General features: G+C 37.3%; 1 protein-coding gene across 1 annotated transcript in view; it reads right to left on the reverse strand.

Moving 5' to 3' along the window:
• The window catches only part of CC2D2B (coiled-coil and C2 domain containing 2B), a 91,063-nt gene extending 82,519 nt beyond the window's left edge, over window positions 1-8,544 (reverse strand). The window contains exons 1-5 of the mRNA XM_026493744.2: window positions 8,503-8,544; window positions 6,976-7,027; window positions 5,291-5,367; window positions 4,892-4,958; window positions 2,978-3,072 (exon numbers count right to left, since the gene is read on the reverse strand). Of these exons, the coding sequence (XP_026349529.2) occupies window positions 2,978-3,072; window positions 4,892-4,958; window positions 5,291-5,367; window positions 6,976-7,027; window positions 8,503-8,544 (333 nt within the window). The remainder of the gene's footprint in view (window positions 1-2,977; window positions 3,073-4,891; window positions 4,959-5,290; window positions 5,368-6,975; window positions 7,028-8,502) is intronic.
• Window positions 8,545-10,637: the final 2,093 nt, after the last annotated feature.

The following is a 10,637-nucleotide window of genomic DNA, read 5'->3' on the forward strand; positions in this document are numbered from 1 at the left end:
ACATCCCTCATACACCCTTAGTGTGGACCAGGGCTTTCAATCTGCGTTCAGAGCTAAGGCCTGTCCTGACGGCTGAGCATGTCAACCCTCATCTTGGATCCCAGCCTTTTATTTGTGACTAAACAGGCCTCTTTTATAAACCTTACCCGATTCAACTAGCCTATATTTTTAGCCTGAGACAAACTGTGATTTCAACCAATATAACCCTGACCTGACCAACTATTCCTGACTTAATCTGAGGCTAGCTGCTCTCCCGGATCACCTTCCTGGTCTTCACTATGCAGCTCACAGCAGAGCAGTGTCTGGTTAGGTGTTGTGTGACAGGGAGTATGAGGTCAGAAGGCATTCAGACTTTCCATTCATAACTCTAGATGGATACTCCTGAGCATGGTGTGGTAAAAAAGAGATATTTCCCCCTATGTCATGGGAACAAGCCTTGCTAATCATGGTATGATGAGTAGAACTGTCCAAAAATAACCTTGGACCTCACTCTGGGCTGCCCAGACAACCTATTTGGGACCAGGACTCCCCTTTCTCCCAGCAGGAAGAAACTCCATCTCCCAAACAGTGGATTTCTCCTCCCTGTGATGAGGACAGTAGTTTCCTATGGACCTCGAAGTCACCAGATACGGGGCAATGGCTTTTCAAGACAACACCTCCAAACAACCCACATCTAAACCTGCCTTACTAAAGCCCAAATAGCCTATCTGCCTCACTGACCTAATTTCCCTCATGCACGCCCTCTGGGAAGGAAAAGCAGCCCTAACCTGACCCCCTGGTATCCACTGGGCGACCTTCTCTTGTTTTCCCAGAAAAGCTCATTCCTTAACCCATATTGTGAGACTCCGGGAGGTCAGATGACATGGCAGAGCATGCACATGTTGGAAACTCATTTATTCACTATTCATCGGAATATTCATTGAGCGTCTAATATGTTTCAGGAAGAAAATGAACAAATAGATATAGAAATAAATGCTCGGTGGTGATAAGTGTGTTGAAGGGGAAAAAAAGCAAGATAAGAAGATAGAGAGAACCAGGCTAGGTGGGTAGGGGTACTATTGTAGATAGGGTTGTCAGATACAGTATCTTAAATGATGTGTCATTTGAACGGAGACCTAAAGGTAGTGAGAGAGAGAGAGAGAGAGAGAGGATAAGGGAAGAGCTTTTTAGACAAAAAAAAGATACAAAGTCCTTTGCATGTCGTGAGGAATAGGAAGGAGGCCAATCTGGCTGGAGTTGGCTGGGAGAAGTGCAAAGTGGTAAGAAATGAGGTCAGAGAGGTACCAAGGCGGGTGAGGTCACATAGGTTTTGGAGAACTTTAGCTTTTATTTTGAGTGAGATAGGAAAACATTAGAAGGTGTAAGCAAAAGAATGGTCTGTCTTAGATTTTAACAGGAACACTCTGACCACTGTATGATATAGAAAAGAGACTGTTGGGGCACTAGTAAAAACAGAGGGAGGGGCGCCTGGGTGGCACAGCGGTTGAGCGTCTGCCTTCGGCTCAGGGCGTGATCCCGGCATTATGGGATCGAGCCCCACATCAGGATCCTCTGCTATGAGCCTGCTTCTTCCTCTCCCACTCCCCCTGCTTGTGTTCCCTCTCTCGCTGGCTGTCTCTATCTCTGTCAAATAAATAAATAAAATCTTTAAAAAAAAAAACAAAAAAACAAAAAAACAGAGGGAGACACTGGCAATGATCCAGATGAGAGGTTATGGTGGCTTAGACTAGGGTTATACCAGCGGAAGTGGTGAAAAGTGGGTCAGATTCTGGAATACTTTGAAGGTAGAACCAACAGAATTTGTGATGAATTGAATATGAGGTCTGTTAGTAAAAGAGGATCCAAGGATGACACCAGGGTTTGGCTGAGCAACTGGAAAAATGAAATTGTCATTTACAAACATGATTCTATTCATACAAAAGTCCGTGTATGTGCAAGTCTGGGCATAAGCATTGAGAAAGGTATGAAAAATGATAGTGGTTTATCTCAGAGCAGTGGGATTTCATGTGATTTTTAGTTTCTTCACATGGTTTTCTGCATTTTAAAGAAATAATGTACATACTTTCTTTAAACTTTTAAAAGATAAAGCTGTTTTTATTGTAGAAAACCCAACAATAACAAAGAAAGAATGAATGGACTGGGCAGGTTGCAAGGAAAGGGGGATGGAAGGGACTGGGAAGTAAATTGGAATGGAAATGGGCGTCCAAGAGGGACTCAGGAGGCCTGAGGGATTAAGCAATGCTGAGCTGCATCAGAAGATACTGGGTAGACTCTAGGGGAGTTCTTCAGTAGTACTGGGGGAGAGGACCAAGGAAACCATGCAGAGACTAAAGGCAGAGAGGAACTGGAGAAAGTGTAAAGGAACAGGAGCAGACAGGAAGAGCAGAGGGATGGATAGTCAGGAGATGGGAAAGACCCATGAGACCAACTGGTACGGGAGGAGAGGACCACAAGGGAATAACAGGGAGCTGAGGAGTTTGGGAGGCACGGGGTAGAACTGCTAGAAATTAGAAGGGTCTGGGATCAGACTGGGAGGGATGAAGAATATGGCATCTATGGAGAGTAATGGAGATTATGGAGAACAACTGGGGGGCACTTGGAGAGAAAGACAGGAACAACAAAAGGAAAAGGAACACAAGGTTTGGAGCTGACAGCCAGTGCTTCCAGCTCTACTGATGTTTCACCCTCTATCCCTGAGCTTCCTCACCTTTAAAATGAACATTATAATAACACCTGCCTCACACGATTACTATGAGGACTGAAGGATGTAATCCATATTAAAAATTTGGTATAACATTGGGCATCCAGTAAGTACTCAATAAATGTTAGGAATTATTATTTTGAACAGATTCTTAATTCAAAGAGAAAAGGGTGGCTCAGTAATAAAAATCTCATCTCCCACCCAAGTATTTCATTCTATGCCTTTAATAAAGAGCTTATCTGCCTGAGACATGAGAGGAAGGGGAGCAAATCCAACCTGCTCTGAACACCGGCCCACAGCTGAGCCGTCTTCACCACCCGGCATGAAAAACGAAAGACCTTCATCAAGTGAGACTTCAGTCTGTGGATTAAACAACAGTAAACCAGTATTCAGGGTGGAAAAGACTATTTTCTCTGCTTATAAGTGGAAGAAATACTTTTCTGCAATATGGTAAACAGTAGCTGTCATCCTATTCATGAGCAAGGAGCGGCAACAGTGTGTTCGGTTCATTAAGTTTTTTTGGGTTTTGTTTTGAAGGTTCTGTTAACAAACAGAATAAAGTAGAGCCCAAATCTTCTGCCTCCCAAAATCTCTCTTCACTCTAGCCAGAGTACTGAGTATTACCTTACAGTTTGCTCAAAATGGGGGCTCAGGGAAAATTCTTCTTTTCTCTCCCTGTTTTCAGATGCTCTCATGTATGTGTGCACTCAGACCCAAGTACCACCAGCTCACCTACGTTCTTGCGGTTGGAGACAGTTACAAGTACTAAAAGGGGCATATCCTTAGTTATAAATTTGCTGATAAATAAGCTTCCATTTTTCAGTACTGTCAAGTCTGAATCTTTTACATGTAAATCACTTACCACTTCTTTCTCACACACATATTAAAATGAACTGTTTTTATGGAGAGTTGGGAAGAAATTAATTCTATAATAAAAAGTAAAACTCATAGTTACTAGAAGTCAAAGAATTTAAAAATAAATAAAATACAAAGCTTATCTTATATCCTGTTTGTACCTACAATTTAGCTGTCACATTAACTTCAAAAGTTATTCACCCTGCAATAATGTTGCGTATCGAAATTGTCAGTATATAATTTATTTCACTTCATCTCTGCTCATCGTAAAATCACTTGCTAAAACCCTCAACTTCCTGAGCAGATACTCCTATCCGGCAGTTGGTATGGAGAGTCTCAGAAGCCAATTTCCGTTCTTTTTCACCTCTTCCTTGACACTCTGGACTGACTTTGACAAGCTTGCAATATTTTATTATTCACAGTTACATAAATCCAACTTAGGCACACTTTCATTTGTTGAATGAATAGCATGTACACACATCTTTTTTTTTAGTCTGCTTTTACTTTTAAATTTAATTAAAATAATTCTTACTAAGCACCCAAGGAGGGCATTGTGGGGGAGACAAAGATGACTTTAAAAAAAATTCCTTGCATTTAAAAATTTATAGAGTTAGTCTTGTTGCTTATGGTGGAAATGACTAATTGTCCATTCTTGCCTTTTCCCCATCTCTAGTAACAGAATCTACTTTTGGGGGGGGGGGGCCTGAACACTTTCCCCACGTTCCTTTAGGGGAAATAATGTGTGCAGCTTGCAGGTCTTGTCCTGTAAGAGATTAATCAGCAACCCTCTGGCTCTTTCCTTCTTTCTCTGTGGCCAGCAAACAAAGGCACTGGAGCTTGGCCACTAGACTCTGAGATTGAAACCATCTGCTGAAGATGGGAGAACTCTCCTAGCAGTTTCGACTACTTACCTGTTACAAGTAGAGAGAAATAAAACTTCGATCCTAGTTAAGACATTTTACTTGGAATCTTTTGGCTAAACGTGCTTAGCAACCTTTACCCTAAGTAAGATAGTTCCCCACAACAGGAGTTGTCATTTCAAATTTCAAATATGTGATTACACACTGAATTGTAAAACAAAATCTGTAAGTCAGGGATCACCTATAATATCTTATTATAATTTTTTAGGATGAAAATAACATCAGGTAGGAATAGAGAGTGCTGCAAATCGGTTTGAGGGATTGTTGTGGAGTGATAATAACAGATTATAGGGCTGACTTCATCATTCTGTAAGCTTACTAAAAATCATTAAATCATACACTTTAAATGAGTGATTTTTTGCTACATAAAGTATACCTCAATAAAGCTGTTCTAAAAAGTATAAAAAATTGTTTACCTTAGGCCATTGATATATCTTCTCATCAATGAGTAGCTGAGGTGAGGACTTTTCACCTTGATTAATCTGAAACACAACATAATTAATGGTGTGGAAAATTTAATCTTCACAAATACAGACATAATTATGTTCATAAGTCTTTTACCCAAAATGGATAAAAATCAAGATTTCTCAATGCTTTTCTTTTAACCAGTATATACATGTTTTCCCTTGAGATGTTATATATAGTTACCACGGTTTGGAAAAAAAAGGCATGGAAAAGAATTTGAAGCTTTTGGGAATTTAGGAGCTATGTTAAGGCTAAATTTTCACTCTTTTTTGACAAAGAAAAGTTTATTATGATACATACTGCAGTAAACAGTAAATATGAAAACAGGAAAGAAAAAAAGAAGCATTACCTTAGCATTTTTTAGCTTCTCTCTTACTTTGCCTCTCAACGTTTCTATTACATTTTGATTTTCCTCTGCATCTAAATCTATCAAGAAGTCAACATAATACAGAGTTCATGACACTTTCTTACAATAAAACAGCAATAGTGGCAAAAGTGCTTATTAAATAGCTAAACTGCATGCATTTCTAAAGATCATGACAATTACGAAGACTGGGTCTTTGCCCCATGTAAGCTTAGAACCTAAGACCAATTGCTGTTGTCCCTTCCCTCTTTTCCAATCTGGACTAAATAATCAGGACTAAAACTTGCTTCTTTTTGTGAGTTTTTCCCCTGCCTTTTATATCCTCATCTATTGGAGAGAGTCCTTCTTTGTAGTCGGTCAAAAAAAGAAAAAAACAAAGAAAAAAGCAAGCTCAGATAAGCATGAGAACAGTCATATTCTGTGTAGACTGTTCTGCAGAGTATACAAATAATAAAGCCAGGTCACTTCAATATGATTAAACTGGAGAGAAAGGAATCTGGGGGCGCCTGGGTGGCTCAGTCGTTAAGCGTCTGCCTTCGGCTCAGGGCGTGATCCCAGCATTCTAGGATCGAGCCCCACATCAGGCTCCTTCCCTGGAAGCCTGCTTCTTCCTCTCCCACTCCCCCTGCTTGTGTTCCCTCTCTCACTGGCTGTCTCTCTGTGTCAAATAAATAAATAAAATCTTAAAAAAAAAAAAAAGAAAGAAAGAAAGAATTCTGAAAGGAAGACAGGAAAGTCTCTAGGTACCCATTTTAACTACTTATGTCAGTTCTGAAAAATCAGTACAATACTGCCAACCCCTACTTCTGCCAGTTCTTAAAGGATATGAAACATAGAGTATAAAGAAGGTTCCAGGTAGTGTGTGTCCTCTAAGCCATGTGTTATCTTCTGCTCATGCACTAGACAGTCCGCCAGATGGAAGAGAAAGACAGGGGTTGTGCAGTCCTATGTACAGTAGAAAATGGAGGGCCTATTGGTTATTCTGCCTTGCATTTTTCTTTTTCTTCTCCTTTGAGCACTCAAAGGTTGCATAGGGGCTAATGGAAATAAAGGGTAAGTATAAAGCTAAATCACTACAGATGATGAGAATCTTCATTTTTAACTGCAGTATTCCTTGGTAAGTTTAAAAATTACTAGTTGGTTTGTTTATACTCTACTCCCAGAATTTAGAATGGCAGATGCCACGAAGTAGGATCTCATTAAATATTTGGTGGATGAATGAATCAGGCTTCAACCATATTCATGTATGTTTCTCCCTGAGATCTGGAGCTTCCTGAAGCAGGTTCCGTATCTATGCATGTTTATGGACTAGCACAGTCTCAAGCACTAGTGGCTTCTCCATGTTTGCAGAAGGGGAGAGAAAACAAAATTTGTTTTTTTTACACGTGTTGACTTTACTATACATTTTCTTATGCCCATCTTGTATTATCTAGGAAGTTTAGCTTCTGTTTGAACTCATTTCTTAAGAAACTTGTGTTTCCCCTGTTCTGCCTGCTGCACCCCCCCTTGTGCTCTCTCCCTCTCTGACAAATAAATACATAATAAAATCTTAAAAAAAAAAAAGAAAGAAACTTGTGTTTCCAGTTGAAACCCTAGGATAGGAGTAGTCATTTACATCTTTAGAAAATAGAAACCAGCAGTATCAGAGTTGTGGTATACTTATTGAGAACCTTTTTGGAGATGCTTGTCTACATTCTCTTCTGCACTGTTATCTTCCGACATCTGCAAAAAAGTTGGGTGGGGGTGGGTTGCCTTACATCTTTTTGTTTTGGCATTGAACATCTTTTCATATGTTCATCAGCCCTTTGAAAGTCATCACCTTTAAAATGCCAATTAACGTCCTTTGCCTGTTTTCTTAAATTTCATCTTTTTATCAATTGGTATGAGCTCTTTAAATACAGTGGATTTTTAAGTTAAGAAATTTCTCTCTGTAATATCAAAAAGGACCTTTTAATGATAAAATCCAATGGTTGGTTCCTAGTGTTCATATATTGCCAACTTTACATATTTTTTAGGACGGCCAAATAAGACCAGACATATGAAAATACTTTGAAACTCAACATTCTACCCATGTTAGTTATTACTTGATTACTCTGTAGCATCTGATAATGTTGGCACCTTTATTTTCTGGAAACTTCCTATACTTCGCTCTCTACTCTTCTACTTCTCTGGCCACTTATTCCCTGTGTTCTTCAATGGTCACACTTCTCTTCATAGCTTACATGTGGGCACATTCCAAGGCTTTGGAGAGTGTATGTATTCCTAGGGCTTCCCAAATCTGTCTCCAACCTTGGCTACTGATCCTGAATACCATATTTCTAGCTGCCTACTGGTATTTCTAATTGAATATTCTACCTTTATAAAAAAACTTGATATGTTCAAACTTCCTTTTAAGTTTTTTAAGCCTCAATATTCTGAAATTAAACCATACTAGCAATGTTAAGTCTGTTTTTAGAACGATACAGACTATAAGTTTGTTTTTCATTTTAAGTTTAAATACAATAGCAAAACACTCCTTAAATAACAACTAAAATAAAAGACATTATCACAATAAGAGCCTAGTCTACAGACCTCCTGAAAAAACTTCAAAATCCACCAGTGCTTCCTGTATCACACTTAAGAACTATTGAATAAGATCAACATAAACTAGGATGTTCAGTATCTTCCTCAACACAATTAAAAATACCTAATTCTATTCTGGACCAATGGACAGTAAGTGATTGATAGAGGTCTCCCTTTAATTTCCAATAATCTCACCCAGCATTCCTAGGATTCTGTACACTTCTTCAAACTTCCCATCCCCATCTAGAAGACAGGGATAAAATATGAATCTTAACTGGAGTTACTTTAAAAGATGTGTAGATATTGGTCCTGTATGTTTTAGTCACTCACTAAAAAAATAAAAACTTTCTTTTTTTTTTGAGCAAAACAGGAAATGGACTGCTGGCTGAGAGAACAGGTAAATGAATTAATACTTACATAAGGGAATAAATAAATAAATAACTCACTTCTAATACTACGGCATTACTAACACACCAAAGAGTATAATTCATTCTTAAGCTCATTATTTTTTTTTAACATATGAACTATATGATTTGAATATAGAGCCAAACATATCACATTGTTCAGGATTATTCTACATTTATAATTGGGCTATTAGTATAATCAAAATCGTATAATCTCCATTAATACCTTACCTTTTTTTTCATATCTTCTTTTCTCTTTGAGATTTTTTTCATGATGGTTCTTTCATTTCCACTTTCTAAATAAATAAGAAATAGTCTTAAGGATGATATACTACTGAAAGTATGATGTGATACTTAAAAGTATGCTACTTAAATGTTTTAATTTAACTAGAAACTAAACAAAGACATACACTATCACCTTTAGTATATAGTAAAAATTCTGGTTAATGTAATAAGACACATAAAAGAAGTAAGAAGTATAATTATTAGAAAAGAGAAGACAAAGTTATCATTGTTTGTAGAGGATAAGTTTTTATACATAGAAAACCCAAGACACTCAATCAAAAAGTTTAGACACAATTAGAAAGTTAGATGGCAGAATACAAGAGGAATATATGTCAAAGTTAATAGCTTCCTTATATGTTAATATAATAGAGAAAAATGACTTTCATAATAGCAATACAACAAACACATTTTCAAAACACCTAGGAATAAGTTCAATTAAAATATGTGGGAACCCTCTAAGAACTATAAAACTTAAATGAGAAAAAAATATCTGATTAAACATGGAGACAGATATATACCAGAGACAGGAAGATTGGTTGGGAGGCCATTATAATAGTCCCAATGAGAGATGCTAGGGATCAGAATCAAAAATGGAAGTGGAAATGGAGGGTGGGGAAAGCTTCATTTAAAAAGTAAAAGTCACAAGATTTCATGAGCAATTAGATGGAGGAGACAAAGTGAGGGAAGAACCAAACCAGGTGTTTGGTTTGTCACTGAGAGGTAGCGTCATTTCAATTACTGTCAAAGTAGGAATGTAGTTGGGGTAGGAATCAGTAAGTTCAGTTTTTGGATGTTGCTAATGGATGTTTATGGGACATTCAGGTGAGAAATTCAGAAGATGATTAAAATTACTGTAATAGAAGAGAACAGAAGAACAGAAGAGAATCAGGTCTACAGTCTTTGTTTAATCAGTAAACAGACATTTAGGAAATTGATTTAAGACTCTCTAAAATATCTTTAAGATTTTTTCTACTAACATAACAAAATTAGGCACAATAGGAATATATTGCCAGGAAAGAGAATTTTTAATTTACTTTGCGTTCTGCAAGAACGTCTAAAAATGACCTTCAAATCAATACCTGGCTTGCTGATAGGTACGTCTGTAAATTTTGTCTGCTAAACTAGGGGAAACATTAGTGACAGCACATCTTATAGATATTTATATTATGATAAATTAAAAAAATTATCATACAAGAAATTTTTAACAAGGTATTGTTTTGCAGATCTGGAGATGTTTCTAATCTGGTTCATTTATCATTCCATAAATGATATAAGATAAATAAATGATTATAGACAAAATAATAAAATAATAAAATTGAAGATCTGGAAAAAAATTGCATTTGCTTTTTTGAAAATCTTGCAGAAGTAAGGAAAAATTGTGACTCAGACTTTTACCTTCTTACAGCAATTCAACTCTTTATTGAAGAACTGGCTCCAACAGTTAAACCCAATCTTCTCTTCAATTATTCCTAATTTGCAATTCTTGCAGTTAAAGCTCTTTCTAAAGGGTAAGGAAATTGAGGATTAGCTATTTTTGTTTCAGATGACCGGGAGGTCCATAGTCAAAACCTGAGAATTAAAGTCAAGTAGTTCATTCAGGCTTTTCTGATCCATAGCAAACAGAAGGCAATTTATGCATATAAATGTTTGCCTCTTGCTTAGCATTTAGAAATCTCTGGGTTCTGCAAATTTATCCAGTTGTGCCTTTATCACTACGGTGATTCCTGAAATGAAATTTTATGTTGTGTGTAAATTTAATATTAAATCACCTTGATTACTTCTGTCACATGCCATTTCGTTTCAGGAGTGTTAGCAGAAAAAAATTACAGAAAAATCTCTAGCACATGGAATGGTCACAGCATGCATATTCTGATATCTATTAATATTTCTTTGGTTAATTATGAACTAACTAGGAATTTGTTTCTCTTTTAGTTTTTTCCTAGCTCTTGGAAATCTTTCCAAATGTATTAATCCACCTTCCTTCCCTAGCGGAACTGAATTCAGCCCCAAATCCAACCTTACCTTTATTTTAGTTCATCTATTGTCACATAGTATGATCAGTCCTTTCTGAACTCCCTTAT

The sequence above is a fragment of the Ursus arctos genome, unplaced genomic scaffold, assembly GCF_023065955.2.
Source record: "Ursus arctos isolate Adak ecotype North America unplaced genomic scaffold, UrsArc2.0 scaffold_7, whole genome shotgun sequence".
NCBI lineage: Eukaryota > Metazoa > Chordata > Mammalia > Carnivora > Ursidae > Ursus > Ursus arctos.